The sequence below is a fragment of the Marmota monax genome, unplaced genomic scaffold (genome assembly GCF_021218885.2).
Source record: "Marmota monax isolate L192 unplaced genomic scaffold, Marmota_monax_Labrador192_F-V1.1 WCK01_AAM20220418_F8-fsc00021, whole genome shotgun sequence".
NCBI lineage: Eukaryota > Metazoa > Chordata > Mammalia > Rodentia > Sciuridae > Marmota > Marmota monax.
Window position 1 is genome coordinate 25648847 of NW_026695228.1, and position 15887 is coordinate 25664733.

General features: G+C 50.5%; 3 protein-coding genes and 1 non-coding gene across 8 annotated transcripts; 3 read left to right on the forward strand and 1 right to left on the reverse strand.

Moving 5' to 3' along the window:
• Positions 1–46: 46 nt before the first annotated feature.
• Positions 47–6505, forward strand: Dhps (deoxyhypusine synthase). Of its 5 annotated transcripts, none has more exons than XR_006850292.2 (9): positions 47–253; positions 846–1010; positions 1383–1504; positions 1586–1682; positions 1756–1842; positions 2357–2462; positions 2537–2640; positions 5480–5655; positions 6089–6214. XR_006850292.2 is itself a non-coding variant. In XM_046437756.2 (9 exons), the coding sequence occupies exons 1-9, from the start codon at positions 47–49 to the stop codon at positions 6387–6389; spliced, it is 1110 nt and encodes a 369-aa protein (XP_046293712.1). In that variant the 3' UTR covers positions 6390–6505. The 5 variants fall into 5 exon arrangements, 4 of the variants coding, with proteins under 4 accessions (XP_046293712.1, XP_046293713.1, XP_058432581.1 ...); XM_046437756.2 differs by lacking the exon at positions 5480–5655 and adding an exon at positions 6294–6505; XM_058576598.1 differs by lacking the exons at positions 47–253; positions 5480–5655 and adding exons at positions 369–654; positions 6294–6505.
• Trnaa-cgc (transfer RNA alanine (anticodon CGC)) lies at positions 3527–3599 on the forward strand. Its single transcript has one exon. It is a non-coding gene; the product is annotated as a tRNA-Ala (tRNA).
• Wdr83 (WD repeat domain 83) lies at positions 6371–14171 on the reverse strand. Its single transcript, XM_046437758.2, has 9 exons — positions 13885–14171; positions 13686–13806; positions 13501–13606; positions 13206–13254; positions 13001–13127; positions 7733–7800; positions 7535–7643; positions 7332–7446; positions 6371–6696 (listed from the first exon to the last, which is right to left on the reverse strand). The coding sequence occupies exons 1-9, from the start codon at positions 13985–13987 to the stop codon at positions 6547–6549; spliced, it is 948 nt and encodes a 315-aa protein (XP_046293714.1). The 5' UTR covers positions 13988–14171; the 3' UTR covers positions 6371–6546.
• An 88-nt stretch (positions 14172–14259) lies between these two features.
• Wdr83os (WD repeat domain 83 opposite strand) lies at positions 14260–15682 on the forward strand. The gene is made up of 4 exons (XM_046437762.2): positions 14260–14407; positions 14529–14634; positions 15106–15203; positions 15298–15682. The coding sequence occupies exons 1-4, from the start codon at positions 14358–14360 to the stop codon at positions 15362–15364; spliced, it is 321 nt and encodes a 106-aa protein (XP_046293718.1). The 5' UTR covers positions 14260–14357; the 3' UTR covers positions 15365–15682.
• The last annotated feature ends 205 nt before the right edge of the window (positions 15683–15887 follow it).

Here is a 15887-nt window from a genome sequence, read left to right on the forward strand (position 1 = left end):
GCCCCGGCCGAGGGCGACTCTGAGCTGGAAACCGGGCCGCAGGAGCATGGAGGGTTCCCCGGAGGGGGAGGTGCCCGCTGCGGCGCTGGCCGCGGTGCTAAAGCACAGCTCGGCGTTGCCGCCCGAGAGCTCCCAGGTCCGGGGCTACGACTTCAACCGCGGCGTGGATTACCACGCACTTCTGGAGGCCTTTAGCACCACCGGCTTTCAGGCAACCAACTTTGGGCGCGCGGTGCAGCAAGTCAACGCCATGGTGAGACCCAGGGAAGCACTTCCGGGGCTGGGAGACGCCTGGCGTGTAGTAGAACCAATGCAGCGTTTGGGGGGCGGGACTTCCTGTGGGACCGAAGACCTGCGCCCTTCGTTGACACCGCCCAGTAGCTGGAGGGAGCGGGGCTTACAGTGGGCGGGGGTTCTCGTGCTGGGAAGGGGACTTTACGTTCACTGCTGTAACTAGCTCCCGCTATCAGGAGCGGGTAGTACCTGATTCTAGGGGATTTAAGGCGTTCTGGAATGGGCGGAGTCTGGGGCAATACAGTGCATTTAGAGGATGGGATTGGAGGAGGAGACTAAGTCAGGGCGGGGCTTGAACTTGGAATTGCTTTCCCAGCCGGGAAAGAAACTGGACTGGAAAAGATGCTGATTCCTGAAAAGGTGCAAAACCCAGATATCCGAACTGGGAAAGGGGCAGGATCTAAGCAAGAGACATTTCCTGGTTTCTGGTAGAAATGATCCTTTATCTCTGAGTGGAGGGGCCAGGAGGTAGAACCTGTCTGAAAACCCACTTAGGGTCCTTGTGATGGGGTTTGGGGCCAGATGCTAACTCGACCTGGCCCTTACCACAGATCGAGAAGAAGCTGGAGCCGCTATCACAGGATGAAGACCAGCACGCAGACCTGACCCAAAGCCGCCGCCCACTCACTGGCTGCACCATTTTTCTGGGCTATACATCTAACCTCATCAGTTCAGGCATCCGTGAGACCATTCGCTACCTTGTGCAGCATAACATGGTGGGGATCTGATAGGGTTGTGACCTTGGTCTGTCTGGTCAGTGAGTAATAAAATTGACAGGTTAAATGAGATGAGGAGATATGGGTTAGTTTTAAGAAGAGTGCTCCCTCTGGGCATCTTGGCTCACACCTATAATCCCAGCTACTGGGGAGGCTGAGGCAAGTTCAAGTACAGCCTTAGCAATCAGGTGAAATACTGTCTCAAAATAAAAAATAAAAAGGCTGAGGATGCAGCTTAGAGGAAGAGCATTGGGTTCAATCTCAGTATCACAGAGTAAAAAAGAAGAGCTCCCCACAAAAGGTCAATGAATGAGGGCTGATGTTAGGGGTCCTGCCAGGACTAAGGCCAACCTCTCTGTCCTATGGCTGCAGGTAGATGTGTTAGTGACCACTGCAGGAGGTGTGGAGGAGGATCTCATCAAGTGTCTGGCACCCACGTATCTGGGCGAGTTCAGCCTCAAAGGGAAGGAGCTCCGGGAGAATGGAATCAACAGGTGGGGGCCCTGAGTGGTGATGGGCAAGTGAACTGGGCTGAGGGGACTGGGGACTGATGCCTACATTCCTCCCATTCCCAGGATTGGGAACCTGCTGGTGCCCAATGACAATTACTGCAAATTTGAGGACTGGCTGATGCCCATTCTGGACCAGATGGTGCTGGAGCAGAACACAGAGGTAGGGCTGGAGAAACTTGGGGGGACCAGCATGGTGAAATCAGGGATTAATGCTAACAACCCCTCCCTCCTAGGGTGTGAAGTGGACACCTTCCAAGATGATTGCTCGGCTCGGCAAGGAGATCAACAACCCAGAGTCAGTGTATTACTGGGCCCAGAAGGTGAGGGTCTGGGTGGGGGCAAAGTCACCAGACTTCAAAGACACCTGGGGAGTCACTACTGTTATGATCAGGATTCCCATTCTTAGATGAGGAACGTCAAACACAGATAGGTTAGGTAATTTGTTTGAAATCACACAGCTATTGAATGGAGCTTTGGATTTCTTAGGCGTGCTCTTAGTTCATCTGGGAACAGTTTGTGGCAGTGTTCAGCAAATCCCTAGGGCCTGGCCCCAGGGACTACACTCCCTAGAGACTGTGGAGTCCAAGAATCTGAAAAGTAATAAGAGCTACTACTAACTAAGCTCCAGTCTCCTTAAGTGTCACAGTTGGTCTTCTCACATCTTCCTCTTCATCTGCAAGTGGTGTTGGTATCCATATTTCATAGTTGAGGAAATAGGCCCAGAGAAGTTAAACAGACTGTTCCCAGCCAGGCAGACTACGTAGATGCACCTAGAATGGGGATCAGGGTGCCCCCACTGAGCTGCAGTTACTGACCTTCCCTGTCTTCCCTCAGAACCATATTCCTGTGCTCAGCCCAGCATTGACAGATGGCTCACTGGGTGACATGATCTTCTTCCATTCCTACAAGAATCCTGGCCTAGTCCTGGACATCATTGAGGGTGAGGCACTGGAACCCTCTAGGTGGGGGGAGAAGGTGTACCCAGTCCAAAGCCTGACCATGCCCTTTCCTCAGACCTACGGCTCATCAACACGCAGGCCATCTTTGCCAAGCGCTCTGGAATGATCATCCTGGGTGGAGGCGTGGTGAAGCACCACATTGCCAATGCCAACCTCATGGTAAGAGGGTGTGGTCCCTTTTGAGTGGATATAGTCCCTGGTGGGGGTGCCACTCAAGCCTCAGCCACATCCTGGGCTAGACAGGCCATGATTCCTGCCCTCTGGGGACAGATGTTCCAGAGCAAGTGACATGCACAGCAAGTGGCAGTAATGCTAAAGAAGAAGACAGGCTAGTGTGATGTCATGGGGCACGCCTATGATGCCAGCTATAGGGGAGGATCACTTGAGTCCAGGAGCTGAAGATCAGCCTGGGCAGCATAACAAGGCCCCTTTTATTTATTTTTGGTACTAGGGATTGAACCCAGGGGCCTTAAACACTGAGCCACGCCCTCAGTCCTTTTTTTTTTTGAGACAGTCTCAATAAGTTGCTGAGGTTGGCCTTGATTTTCCTGCCTCAGCCTCCCCAATGATTGGGATTACACAGGTGTGTGCCACCACCCAGGCTCCATTTTCTTTCTCTCCTTTTTTTTTTAAATAGTTTTTAGATGTTGATGGACCTTTATTTTATTCATTTATTTATATGCAGTGCTGAGACTTGAACCCAGTGCCTCACACATGCCCTCTGCCACTGAGTCACAACCCCAACCCCCAGGATTTTCTTGTCATGAGAAAGCATGAGAAGAGAAAGGGGTGCCATTTAGTAAAGGGTGTTGGAGTTGGACAGTGATCCACTCCTATAATCTGTAATCCCATCTTAGGGAGGCCAGGGCAGAAAGATCACAGGTTCAAGACCAGCCTGGGCAGTCTAGCAAGACCCTGTGTCAAGGTTGGTATTGTAGCTCAGTGGTGGAGTGCTTGCCTAACGTGTGAGGCACTGGGTTTGATTCTCAGTATCACACTGAGAAAAAAAAAGACACTATTTCAAAATGAAAAGGGCTGGGGGGCTGGGGATATAGCTCAGTTGGTAGAGTGCTTGCCTCGCATGCATGAAGCCCTGGGTTCAATCCCCAGCACCCCCCCCCCCCACACACACACACACACACGAATGAGAGAGAGAGAGAGAGAGAACGGGGTGGGGGCTGAGATGTAGCTCAGTGATAGAATGACCCTAGGTTCAATCCCCAGTATGGAGCAGGGTCGGGGGATGTGGCAGAGTGTTGGAGAGAGGCTTCTGGGAACTGACCTGAGCAGAAGTTTTGGGAGGTGCCTCCCACAAGCCTCATAGTTATCTCCAGGAAGAGTTCCTGGCAGAGAAGACAGCCAGCTCCCTTCAAAGGCCCTGAGGTGGCTAAAGTGGTCAGGGAACAGCCAGGAGGGCCATAGAGGAGGAGGAGAAGGAGGAAGAATGGTGTGGGCCTTGGCAGTTAGTGAGGTAGGAGGATGTGATTGGTGATTCGGGTGCCCTCTGATGGCTTCAGGGGAACAGATGGTGCCTGAGTCATGAACTGTCCAGAACCCTGCAGGGGCAGGACTAGGATGGTGGAGCTCCTCTGCAGATAAAGTTGGTGGTAACTACTGCTGAGCAGATGGGGAAGGTTGTTGATACACGTTCAATCTTTCGTTTTGTTTTGAAATGGGGCCTGACTCATTGCCCAGTTGACCTGGAACTCAGGCTCAAGGAATCTTCCCACCTCCGGCTCCTGAGTAGCTGGGACTGTAGGTACGTCACCACACCTGGCTCAGGTACACATTATCAGAAATGACTGGGCTTAGGCCCCAGAAGGGGAAGCCAGTGGGTGGCCACCTATTCCCACTACGTAGCCCTAGGATCTCACGGGCAGGATGTCCTGCCTCAGAGAACCAACTCATCCATTGAGGGCCTAACATGGGTTGCTGCCTTTGGAAACAAGGAAAAGTCGGTAGTTAACAGCATGGAATTTCTAGAGAAATCATTTCAAGATTTCATAAAGAGGGCTGGAGCTGTGGCTCAGCAGTAGTGCACTTACCTGGCATGTTTGAGGCTCTGAGTTAGATTCTCAGCACCGCATATATAAGTAACTTAAAGATCTATCAACAACTAAAAGAATATTAAAAAAAAAAAAAGATTTTCATAAAGAATAAGAACCACATGGATTTCTTTGAGGGGGCCAGAACTGGCCTGAGTTTAAGGGAAAGGATAACGTGTGCCCGACCTGTAACTAGCACCAAGAAGGCCAAGTGGCAGAAGGTGTTATATGAGTGGTGGCCCTTCCCTGATAACTATGTGGACCGTTGGTTCCTGGAAGAGCTTTGGAAAAACATTTATGCCCAGAAATGCCAACACTGGGCTGTGGTATTCAAGTCCAAGTGTGGTGATACAACAGCTGTGCAGCGTGTGTCTCTGTGCTCAGCTGGTGTATACAGATGAGGGTCTTCTGGTCCCCACTGGCTTTTTAGAACTGGCCTGGCATCTTCATTGATGGTTATGTTTTGTTCAACCCCCATCAATGAAGGTGAAGGGCGGAAGAAGAGCGGGGAGACCCATGGGCTATCCGAGTGCCCTGGTCTTCATTGCTTTCACCTACAGTTTCTCACCAGTGCGGAAGACCCTGACAGAGTCCATTAGTACTGACACCATCTGTGCCTTGTCAGTCTTCATGCTGTTGGGCCACCTCATTTTTGACTGGGGCCAAACCTGCCATTGTATCCAGAACACTGTCCTCGAACATGGCCCTCTTTGCTTCTCTCTGGCCTCACATCTTCCCTGGTCCCTACATATCTTCATCATGGTGATGAAGTTGCCATCCACATTTTTGCACTGTGGCCCATGCTACAGAAGAAACCAATGGTGGGGGTCACACTGCTTTTTGCGTTTTCAGCCTGCTGTCCTTTAGTGTGAGGGAGCCAGTCTTTGCTTTTTTGCTGGTTTCCGTCTCTCATCTCTGCCCTTTCTACCTCATTTGCTGGCCACTTTTTCAAGAAAATACCCATGGGCCTTGGGATGAAGCTGAAATCAAAGATGGCTGTTCCAGGTTCCTCAGCCAAGTTAGGGTAGCATGGCTTCCTAACTAGCATAACCGAGGGCAGAGCCCATTCTGGAAGCAGCAGGCTGGTGTGGATGAGAACAGAGGTCAGAAGGAACCAAAGGCTTGGGTGGTGAGTGCTTACCTGTTCTGTCATTTTATGATGAAAAAGTTTTCTGGTGCCCTCTTGAACGGTTGCCTTTCATCTGTTATTCACTATAACAGACGAAGTGATGTGGTGGCTACAAAAGTAGTAACATCCCTCCAAAAAAAAAAGGAAAAAGAAAGAAAGAAATGATTGGGCCCCAAAGAGTTTCAGTTTGGGGATATTTTTCCTATTTTGGGAGATCTGCATATACATGAGATATCTTGGGGAAGATACTCAAGTCTAAAGATGAAATTCATTGATATTTTGTATACACACAGCTTGAAGCTTCCCTAGAACAAAGAACTTTTGAGGGCTTCCTTTGGCTGACCCAGCCCTCAGTCTCTTTGGCTAATGTCCTGCTTCTTCGACTGCCTGTCTGATGACCGGCTGACCAGGCCCACCCTGCCCTTCCCTACAGCGCAATGGGGCTGACTATGCTGTCTACATCAACACGGCCCAGGAGTTTGATGGTTCAGATTCGGGTGCCCGGCCGGATGAGGCTGTCTCTTGGGGCAAGATCCGGATGGATGCACAGCCAGTCAAGGTAGAGGCTGGCTGGGTGGAGTGCAGGGTCTCCTGGGCTGTGGCCATGGGTTTGAGGCTCACCTAGGTCCCCTCTACAGGTCTATGCTGACGCCTCCCTGGTCTTCCCCCTGCTTGTGGCTGAAACCTTTGCCAAGAAGGCAGGTGCTTTCACGGCTGAGAAGAATGAGGACTGACTGGATGCAGCCCCTGAAGGCCTCACCCCTCCTCTATTTATTAATTTGCAGACTCTGCCCCTCTCCCACTCCTTGGCCTGCAGCATCTCTAGAATAAAGAGTGCCTGGCAGCCGTTTGCAGTTGTCTTGGTTCTTGGATCTGGTGGCAGTCCCAGGCCTAGCCTGCTCCACCTTCCGCCTCATAGGCCTCTTCTCGCCAGCACTGGATTCTGCCCGCCATGGCGGTCAGCAGGCAGGGCTCTGTGGGATGGAAGGCCAGTGACTGCACAACACCGGGACCCACAGGTAGGGCCAGCGCCAGGGAACCCTGTGGAGGGAACGGTAGGGAGCAGGTTATCGGGGGTCTGGTTGTCCCGCTCCCCAAGATCCAGGCTAAAGCTTTCAATCACCAATCCATAGACATTTGGCCCCTGGCCTTTAATGGCCTCAACACCTCACTCCTTTTACCAGCAGGTCTTGGCTCTGCCTCTAGACCATGTCGTGATCACTGATTTTGCCTGCCTGGTGGCCTCCTGGCTTTTCTTCCTCTGACTGGACTCTGCCCTAGAGTTCCTAAAGGCTAGACACATCCAGGACAGGCCCTGGAGTTAAAACCATGCTCAGAGGCAGCTCAAGTTTCCTGAACTACAGCCTGATCTCATTCAGGGTCAGACGCTGCTGTTGGCTCTCCATCCAGCAGCTCTGCTCGGCACTCCCATCCCTATCTGACCTGGATTCTGCTGCTGACACATTTCCCAAAGTCTGCCTTCCTGGCCTGGTGTGTGCCCGCCTCTGAGCCTGAGCACGTGCTATTCCCTTTGCCTGGAATGTCCTTCTTGCCCCATCCTCACTCCTCCCAGCTCCAAGGCCTAATATTCTTTTTCAGGCATGGGCGTGACTGAGGGTAGCACAGGGCTGGGGCAGAGCAGTGCCCTGGCATGGAGCAGGGTGAGGGAGGCTCACCTCCACCAGGTCCCAGAAGAACACCTTCCCATCCTCGGAGCAGCTGACCACATGAGTGTCACGCTCACTCAGGCAGCAGTCCAGCTTGTACTGCTTGTTCTGATGGCCTGTGTACCTGGGGGTGAGTGGGATCAGAGGGGCTTGCTCCTCTGATCAAGGGGTGGGGTGGGGTGGGGGGAAGGCCCATGACCGTGGACACTCACTCGCCCAGCAGCTCGCCGGTGTCTTTGTCCAGAAGCCGCAGGGTAGAATCCAGGCTAGACACCAGCAAGCACTGCCCATCCCGGCTGAAGCAGGCACAGGTGATGGGGCCTGGGGGAGAATGGGCAGGCCGCTGAGGCTGCAGTGCTCCTGACTGGCCCACTGTTGTCCCTGCCTGTCCCCAGTGCCACAAAACTCACTGCCCACGTAGTCCGAGAAGAGCTGCCCCATCCTCAGGTCGTAACGCCTCACGCGGCCGTCCACAGATCTGCAGAAGCGGGTAGAGCCAGCTGAAGCACAGGCTGGGGCCGGGGGCTCTGTGGCAACCTCAGTGGCCCTGTGTCTTCCCAGCTGGCCAGACCCTGACAGGCAAGGCTAGGTTTACAGTTCCTGGACACAAATGAGATTCTGAACCAAACAGCTTTCCTTTTTTTCTTTTCTTTCTTGTGATATAGGATATTCCTTGAACCTGGGGGTTCTTTACCATGAAATACATCTCTAGTCCCCACAACCTTTGTTTTTTGAGACAGGGTCTTGCCAGGTTGCCCAGGTTGGCCTTGAACTTGGGATCCTTCTGCCTTGGCCTCTGGAGTTGTAGCTGGGACTACAAGTACGCACCATTGTGCCTGCTGAGGCAATGGCTCTATGGCTCAGGCCCAGGACTAACTGGTCCCATTCCATCTGTTTCCAAGATCCACAGCCCCCTTTTTCAAGCCCATGGAGCCCCTCAGGACCACCCTTTCCCCATGCTCTCCAGATCACCCTCCAGCAGCCCTCCTTATCCACAGGCCCACACCCATGGACTCAAATAACTGAAGATGAAAAGTATTTTGACTTGGGGTTAGGGAGGCAGCTCAGTGTTCGAATGCTTGAGCATGTGCACACCCTGGGTTCAATCCTCTGTACTGCAAAAAAGCAAAAGGGATTCTGTGGTCTTTTTTCCCTGTCATTGTTCCCTAACAATACAGTATAACAACTGTTTGCATAGTGTTTATCTCAGGTATTACAAGTCATCCAGAGATAATACAGGAGGATGTGAGTGGGTTCTATGCAAATACTATGCTATCCTCTAGAAGGGATTTGAGCATCCTTGAATCGATTGAACCCAGAAGTACTCTACCACTGAGCTACATCACAGCCCTTTTTATTTAAGGGAGGCTCTCACTAAGTTGCTAAGGGCCTAAGTTGCTGAGGCTGGCCTTGAACTGGATGGCCTTCGAGTTACTGGGATTACAGGTGTGTGCCCATGCCCAGCAAGCATCCCTGGATTCTCATATCCACTATGAAATCGGTGTCCTGCAGATACTGAAAGATGGCTCTGGTCTCAGAACCTGACCCTTTTCTTCCCCCTCCAGCATCATCTCCTTGGCTGCTCTGGCCTCCCTGTACCAGTCCTCAAGTGTCTATGATAAAATTCTTTTGAAAGTACAGGTGCTGGGGCTAGGGATATAGCTCTGCTTGTAGAGTGCTTGCCTCACATGCATAGGCCCTGGGGCTGGGGCTCAGCAGTAGAGCGCCTGCCTCGCAGGTGTGAGGCACTGGGTTCAATCCTCAGCACCACATATAAACAAACAAACAAAATAAAGATATTGTGTCCATGTATAACTAATATATATATCTCTCTCACACACACACACACACACACACACACACTCAGTATGAGTCATCTGAGTAGTTCCTCCTGATGGCCCTGTGAGGAACTGCCTCTTTCCCTTTCCTATTGAGGAAAGAGGTTAGTTCCTTCTCAAACCACACTCAGGCTGAGTATATAATATGTATGTATGTGTATGTGTACATATATGTGTATATATGTATATATATGTGTGTACATATATATATATCTATATATACACATACATACATACACTCAAACTACACTGAGTATATATGTACACACACACACAGAGAAAGAAACCTGGCCTTCCCTTGCTCAGAAAAGTAAATGTTCAGATTCTTCCTAAGGCGCTTAGACCCTCTGCAGGTGGTTCTGACCACTTCCTGGTTTCATCTCTGTCCTCATTCCTCCATGGTCTCGGGCATCATGCTGCCTTCAGTCTGGCCAGGTGCTTCTCAATGCACTTGTTCTTTTTTTTTTTTCCTTGTATCAGGGATTGAACCAGGAGTGCTTAACCACGAACCATACCCCAACCCTTTTTATTTCTTATCTTGAGACAGGGTCTCCCTAAGTTGCGTAGGACCTCTCTAAGTTAATGATGCTGGCATTGAACACACAATCCTCCTGCCTCAGCCTCCCTAGCAGCTGGGTGTGTGCCACCAGCCCACCAGTGTACTTGCTCTTGCTCCAGTTCTCCACTGGGTGGCCCCTCAGCTTCCAAGTCTCGGCCTTTCCAGGGCCTTCTCCACACCTCCCACCCATGATCTAAAGGGCCCCCAAGTTGGTTTCTCCTGCTACCCCATCCTTTCCCTTGACCCTCACCGCTGATTTAATTATATTAGGTCTATTTATTTCTCCACTGGTTGTCCATTTGTCCTGCTAGAAGGAGCTCCTATGGGGCAGGGGCCAGGTCTGGCTGGTTCGTGGCTGTGACCCCAGCATCCGATTCCAAGCCTGCTATGAAGCCTGGAAACCTGAATGAAGGGATGTGTTAAGGCTGGGTGTGGCAAAAATGACATCCAGGTGGGGCTGGGACCACATGGCACTTGGCTGCCTGAGTGTGGTTTGAGAAGAAACTAATCTTCTTCCTCAATAGGAAAGGGAAAGAGGCAGCTCCTCACAGGGCCATCAGAAGAAACTACTCAGATGACTCAGTTAACATACACACCGAGTGATTCCGGGGCCAGGCCCTGTATGGAGGCCAGGGGCACAGCCCGGGCCAAGCCATATGCACTTTCTGCCATGGTGAAGCCAGCACTGCCCAAGGGAGATACAGAAAGGCCTCCTGGAGTAGGTAACATCCAAACTGGGATTTGTATAGGGGTTGAACCCAGGGTCTCAAACATCGTAGGCAAGGGCTCGACCACTGAGCTCCATTCCAAGGCCTTTGTTAAATTTTAGTTTGAGCCATAATTCCAGTGATTCAACAGGCTGAGGCAGGAGGATTGCAGATTCAAGGCCAGCCTCAGCAACTTAGTGAGGCCCTGTCTCAAAATAGAAAATGAAAGGGGCTGGGGGTGTGGCTCAGTGGTTGAGTTCCCCAGGGTTCAATCCCTGGTATATATATGTAAACAAATAAATGGAAGAAAGTAAGTTTGAGGCCTGAACCCTCATCCACTTAGACCCTGTCTCAAAATAAAAAATAAGAGGCTGAGGTTGTGGCTCACTGGTAGAGCACTTCCCTGGCATGTGTGAGGTACTGGGTTTGACTGTCAGCACCGCATATAAATAAATGAATAAAATAAAGATCCATAAAAATTTTAAAAAGGGCTGGTGATGAAGCTCAGTGGCAAACATTCCTGGGTTAGATCCCTAGTACCAAACATAAATAAATAAATAAATGGATTTAAAAGACTTTAGTTTTGAGCCAGGTGTAGCCTATAACCCCAGCAACCTGAAAGGCTGAGGCAGGAGGATCATAAGTTTGAGGACAGCCTTAACAACTCAGTAAGGCCCCAAGGAATTTAGCAAGATCCTATCTTAAAAAGATTCTGGGTATGTGGTGGCTCCATGATTACACATCCCTGGGTTCAATCCCTAGCACTCCCACCCCCAGCCAAAGAACATAATAAAGTTAAATAAATGAATTATTTATAAAATTTTAGTTTTGAGACAGTCTCACTAAGTTGCCCAGGCTAACTTTAGGCTTGGAATCCTCCTGCCTCAGTCTTCCAAGTAGCTAGGATTATAAGCCTATCCCACTAGGTCAGCTTGTAAGAGACCTTTGTTTTGGACTAAGTTCCTACACTGGGCCCAGATGACAAGGCTGGAAAATCAAAATGGAGTCACACAGGCTAAAGTTCCACATCACCAAACTAAAACTATTATCATTTGACTTTCTGAAAAATCAGGAGAAGATAGCCAAATTTCCCCAAACAGGCCAGTTTAAATTGATAAGTGTCCTCTGCCTTAATCCTTATATAAAGAAAATAATCTGATGTTAATTATTTTTTCAATGATATGTTTGCCCATCAGAAAGTAACCTTACCTTCTTTTTTTAATTTTTTGATGTTTGCCATTTGGACCTTGTACAGTATTCTACCATTGAGCTATAGCCCCAGCCCCAGAAAGTAACTTTATTTACTTATTTATTTTTCAGTACTGGGGATCAAAATTAGGGCCTTGAACATGTCAGCACTCTATCACAAGCTATGGCCTCAGTATTATAAAGTGACTTTGAGATGACTAATCTGCTTTTTGGTCTTTGCTTCTGCTTTCTTCAGCCACTCTCTGTGTATAAACCAACCTCTTCTACAGCACTTATTCTGTTTTACAGAATGAAGTACTACCCAATTCTAGAGTAAAAATAAAACAATTAAGATCTGGGCTAGGGGTGTAGCTAAGTAGTGGAGCACTTGCCTAGCATGATTACAGGTCTGTGGGTTTGAGCTTAGAACCACAACAAAAGATCTTTCAGCTAACTGGGCAGGTATACCTGTAGTCTCAGTTACTTGGGAGGCTGAAATAGGAAGATTCCTTGATCCTAAGAGGGTCAGACTGGGCAATGTAGTGAGAAACCATCTCTCTCTCTCTCTTTCTCTTTTTTTAAATGTTTTTTAATTGTTAATGGACCTTTATTTTATTTATTTGCTGAGTATCGAACCAGTGCCTCATGCATGCTAGGCAAGTGCGCTACCACTGAGCCACAACCCCAGTCCCAAGAAACCATCTCTTTAAGGGAAGGAAACAAACCTTAAAATTGTAATTTTTGTCCTAGGACAAAGAGAACAGCTTCTGGGTCTGTATTCCCCCCACACACACATTTTTTTTTATTGGTGCATTGTTATTGTACATAATGATAAGATTTGTTATTACATATTCATATATGTACACAATATGGGACTGTTTCAGCCCAAATCCTTCATGTGGTAGCAATGGCTCTCCCTAGGGTGGGTCAGTCCTACATGGAATTGAAAAAAATAATTGTGTCCTGCAACAAAGCTACCCTGTGCGAGTAGGCCTTTCCCCTATTTCTCCATTTTGTTCACTGCTGTATGGCCACTAAGGAAGTATCTAGTATGCAGTAAGTGCTCAAATACACTGAGTAAGTAGTGGAGACAGTCCAAGCAGAGGAAGAACAAGTGAAAATGTCCCGAGGTGGGAGCATGACTGGCATTTTTAACAGAAATGAAGCCCAAGGATGAATAAAAGTTGAGGGATCAGCAATGGACACACTGGGCAGGGCCTTGTGCATGCTAATAAAGAGAGCAGTGTTTTTTGCTTTTTTGCATTGATGGGGATGGAACCCACTGAACAACACCTCCCAGTTCTAAGAGCAGATTTTAATCTAAGTGTAGAGGCAGCTAGGATCTCAGTGACACTGGGAGAGGGGTAAGGTCCTAGATCTACTTACCCTGCAAGAACCTCATGATCTGACACCTTCACACTAGATATGCCATCCCTCGCCTCATCCAGTGTCTGCACTGGCTCAGGCCTCCGTGAACGACAGTCCCAGCATCGGATACTGGAATCGATAGAGCCTGGGAGTCCAGCATAAAGGTGAGATTAGATGTGGAGCTGTAAGCACTGTCCACTGCCCACCGAGGTTCCAGACTCACCAGACAGTATGAGTGTAGCTTCTTCATTAAACTGCACTGTGTTCACCTTCTAAGAAACAGGAATTGCTACTCAAGAGGATTGGGATAATGACAGGATTCTCAGTGTCGGTTAAAGCAAGGGCACATGGTAGAAGTGGAGAGATGAAAGGTTCTGGGCAAATGGCAGGACACAGCTTGGGGACTAACTGACCATGGGGGAGAGACTCTAGTGGGCAGATGTTCTTGGCATCACCCACGTGCTAACGGTCCCCTCCATCATGCACGCTCTAATGAGGGTCTCGAAGCTTGAACTTACCCCCGCGTGGCCCCGGAATTTGCGCACGACCTGCCCGGATGCCACATCCCATAGCACCACGGCTTTGTCCCCGCCGCCGGAGCAGAGATTGCTATTGTCAAAGGAACTGGGGTGCAGGAGAGAAGGTCAACGTCGACTTCCAATCCCGGCCTCAGCGCTCCCATCCCGGCTGGTCCCCGGCTCACCCGGCCGCATCCAGCACCTCGTAGCCGTGGCCGCTGTAGGTACGGAGTAGCGTCCCCCGCAGTGGGTTCCAGAGCTTCAGGGTCTTGTCGCTGCCGCACGTCAGGCAGTAATTGCCATCCACTGGGGAACAAGAGAAGGGGGTTCTGGGCCGCTGGCCTCAGGAGGCGGGAGGACCCGAATGAAGATGAGGGCGCTCACCGTTAAATCTCACGGCTCGTACTGCCCCTTGCTCGCAGTCCAGCGTCTTCAACCGTTTCTGCGGCAGCTCCGGGCCCCGAGGCTTTGGCTCAGGGAAAGCCATAGTCTCGGACCCCTTCCTCACCGCCTAGCATCACTCAGTCGGCAACGGGGATTTGGAGGCTTTGGGTGTAACCTTATTATTGTTCCCCATTCCTTTCACTTCCGGGTTCAAATTTTCAGTATTTTGGTGACAGTATTGGGAATACTAAAACCCATTTTCAGTTTTTTTCCTCCTCCTCATTTTCAGGGGCTTTTTTGTTGTTTTTTCATGCTCTCATTCTCCGTCCTCTGACTGCAGGTAGTCCTGGCCTCCGCGGTTAGGAACCGAACCGCGAGGGCTGCGCGCGTTACTCTAAAAACCACCCACCATTCCCACGCCGGAAGCTGCAACTCCCACGGCGGAAGAGGCGCGACTTGATCTTCAACTCGCTATGTCCACGAACAATATGTCGGACCCACGGAGGCCAAACAAAGTGCTGAGGTGGGGACTCCAGCGTCATGGCAATAGGGCTTAGGTTGTGGGTTCAGGTCGGGGCCTAAGAAGGTGCTTGTTCATTACAGGGACGTGACTTGAGCGCCCCTGACTCTTGGGCCTCTTGCAGGTACAAGCCCCCGCCGAGCGAGTGTAATCCAGCCTTGGACGACCCGACACCGGACTACATGAACCTGCTAGGCATGATCTTCAGCATGTGCGGCCTCATGCTTAAGGTGGGCGGAGCTGTGTTTCCGTGGGAGTAGCTCCGCCAGAGAATGAGGTCTGGGGCGGGTTCGGAATGAAGAGGGGCGTCTGACTGCTACGGAGGGGGCGTGGCCTGAAAGTTGCCTTGGGCGGGGTTGATGTAGCCCACACTGGGGAAAGCTCGGGCCTGGGGCAGAATTGGGGAGGGGTGGGTTTGAGAATGGAGCCTGGCTTTGAAGCAACTTGGAAGGAATTGATGGAAAAATGACAGGTGGGGAATCTCTAAGGCTAGTCTTCTTGAGTCTACGGGGATATGATATGGCCTCAGAGATGCATGCCAGGTGGTAGCACCAGAAACCTATGGGGTGGGACTAAGGGACTCCTGAGGGGCAAGATCCAAGCTGTGCAAAGGAAAATCATTGGTGCCTGAGGATGTCATTTGTAGGGATTCTTGGCATGCTTCTCACCCAGCTAACCACAACCCACCTACCTTTCCCCAGCTGAAGTGGTGTGCTTGGGTCGCTGTCTACTGCTCCTTCATCAGCTTTGCCAACTCCCGGAGCTCTGAGGACACTAAGCAGATGATGAGTAGCTTCATGTGAGGCTTGGCGTAGAGAGGGAGGGACTCCTGCATTAGGGGAGGGGGGGACCCATGCCTATCATCTGGGACTGACTCTTCTTGCCTATCTCAGGCTGTCCATCTCTGCCGTGGTGATGTCATATCTGCAGAATCCTCAGCCCATGACACCCCCCTGGTGATGTCAGCGTAGAGGGGTCTCATCTGGACCCTCTCTATTCACCTTCTCCCTGGCCTGGCCTTTGGCTACTCAACCTTCTGCACTCAGCTGCTGACTTGGACTTCCCTGAGTGAGGTGCTCTCAGGGTCCCCAGTTGGACAGAGGAAACTTGGCCCTTTCCCTTGGGTCCCACTTCTGCTGGGGCACTGAGGGGGAAAAACAGGCCTATACTTCCTGTCTCCCCTACCCTGCCTGCTACTGGGGGAGATGCTGTTCATGTTTCTAGGTGTGTTCACTCATTTTCTTGTTGAAACTGTTAATAAAAGTTTCTCACTCTGGCTGTCCTCTGTAAACTGTCTCTTATGTTCACAAAGCTGAGAAAAAGACTTCAGCTCCTCCACTCAGGCCTCTGTGGAACCCCAGTCTGGAGCCTTTTGGTAGTTCAAACCCTCCTTTCACAAACTTCACGACTTAAGTCAAGTGCCAGGTGACCCTTGTCCTCTGGCAACTCAGCTGATGGCCCTGCTGACCTGTGCAATCTGTGC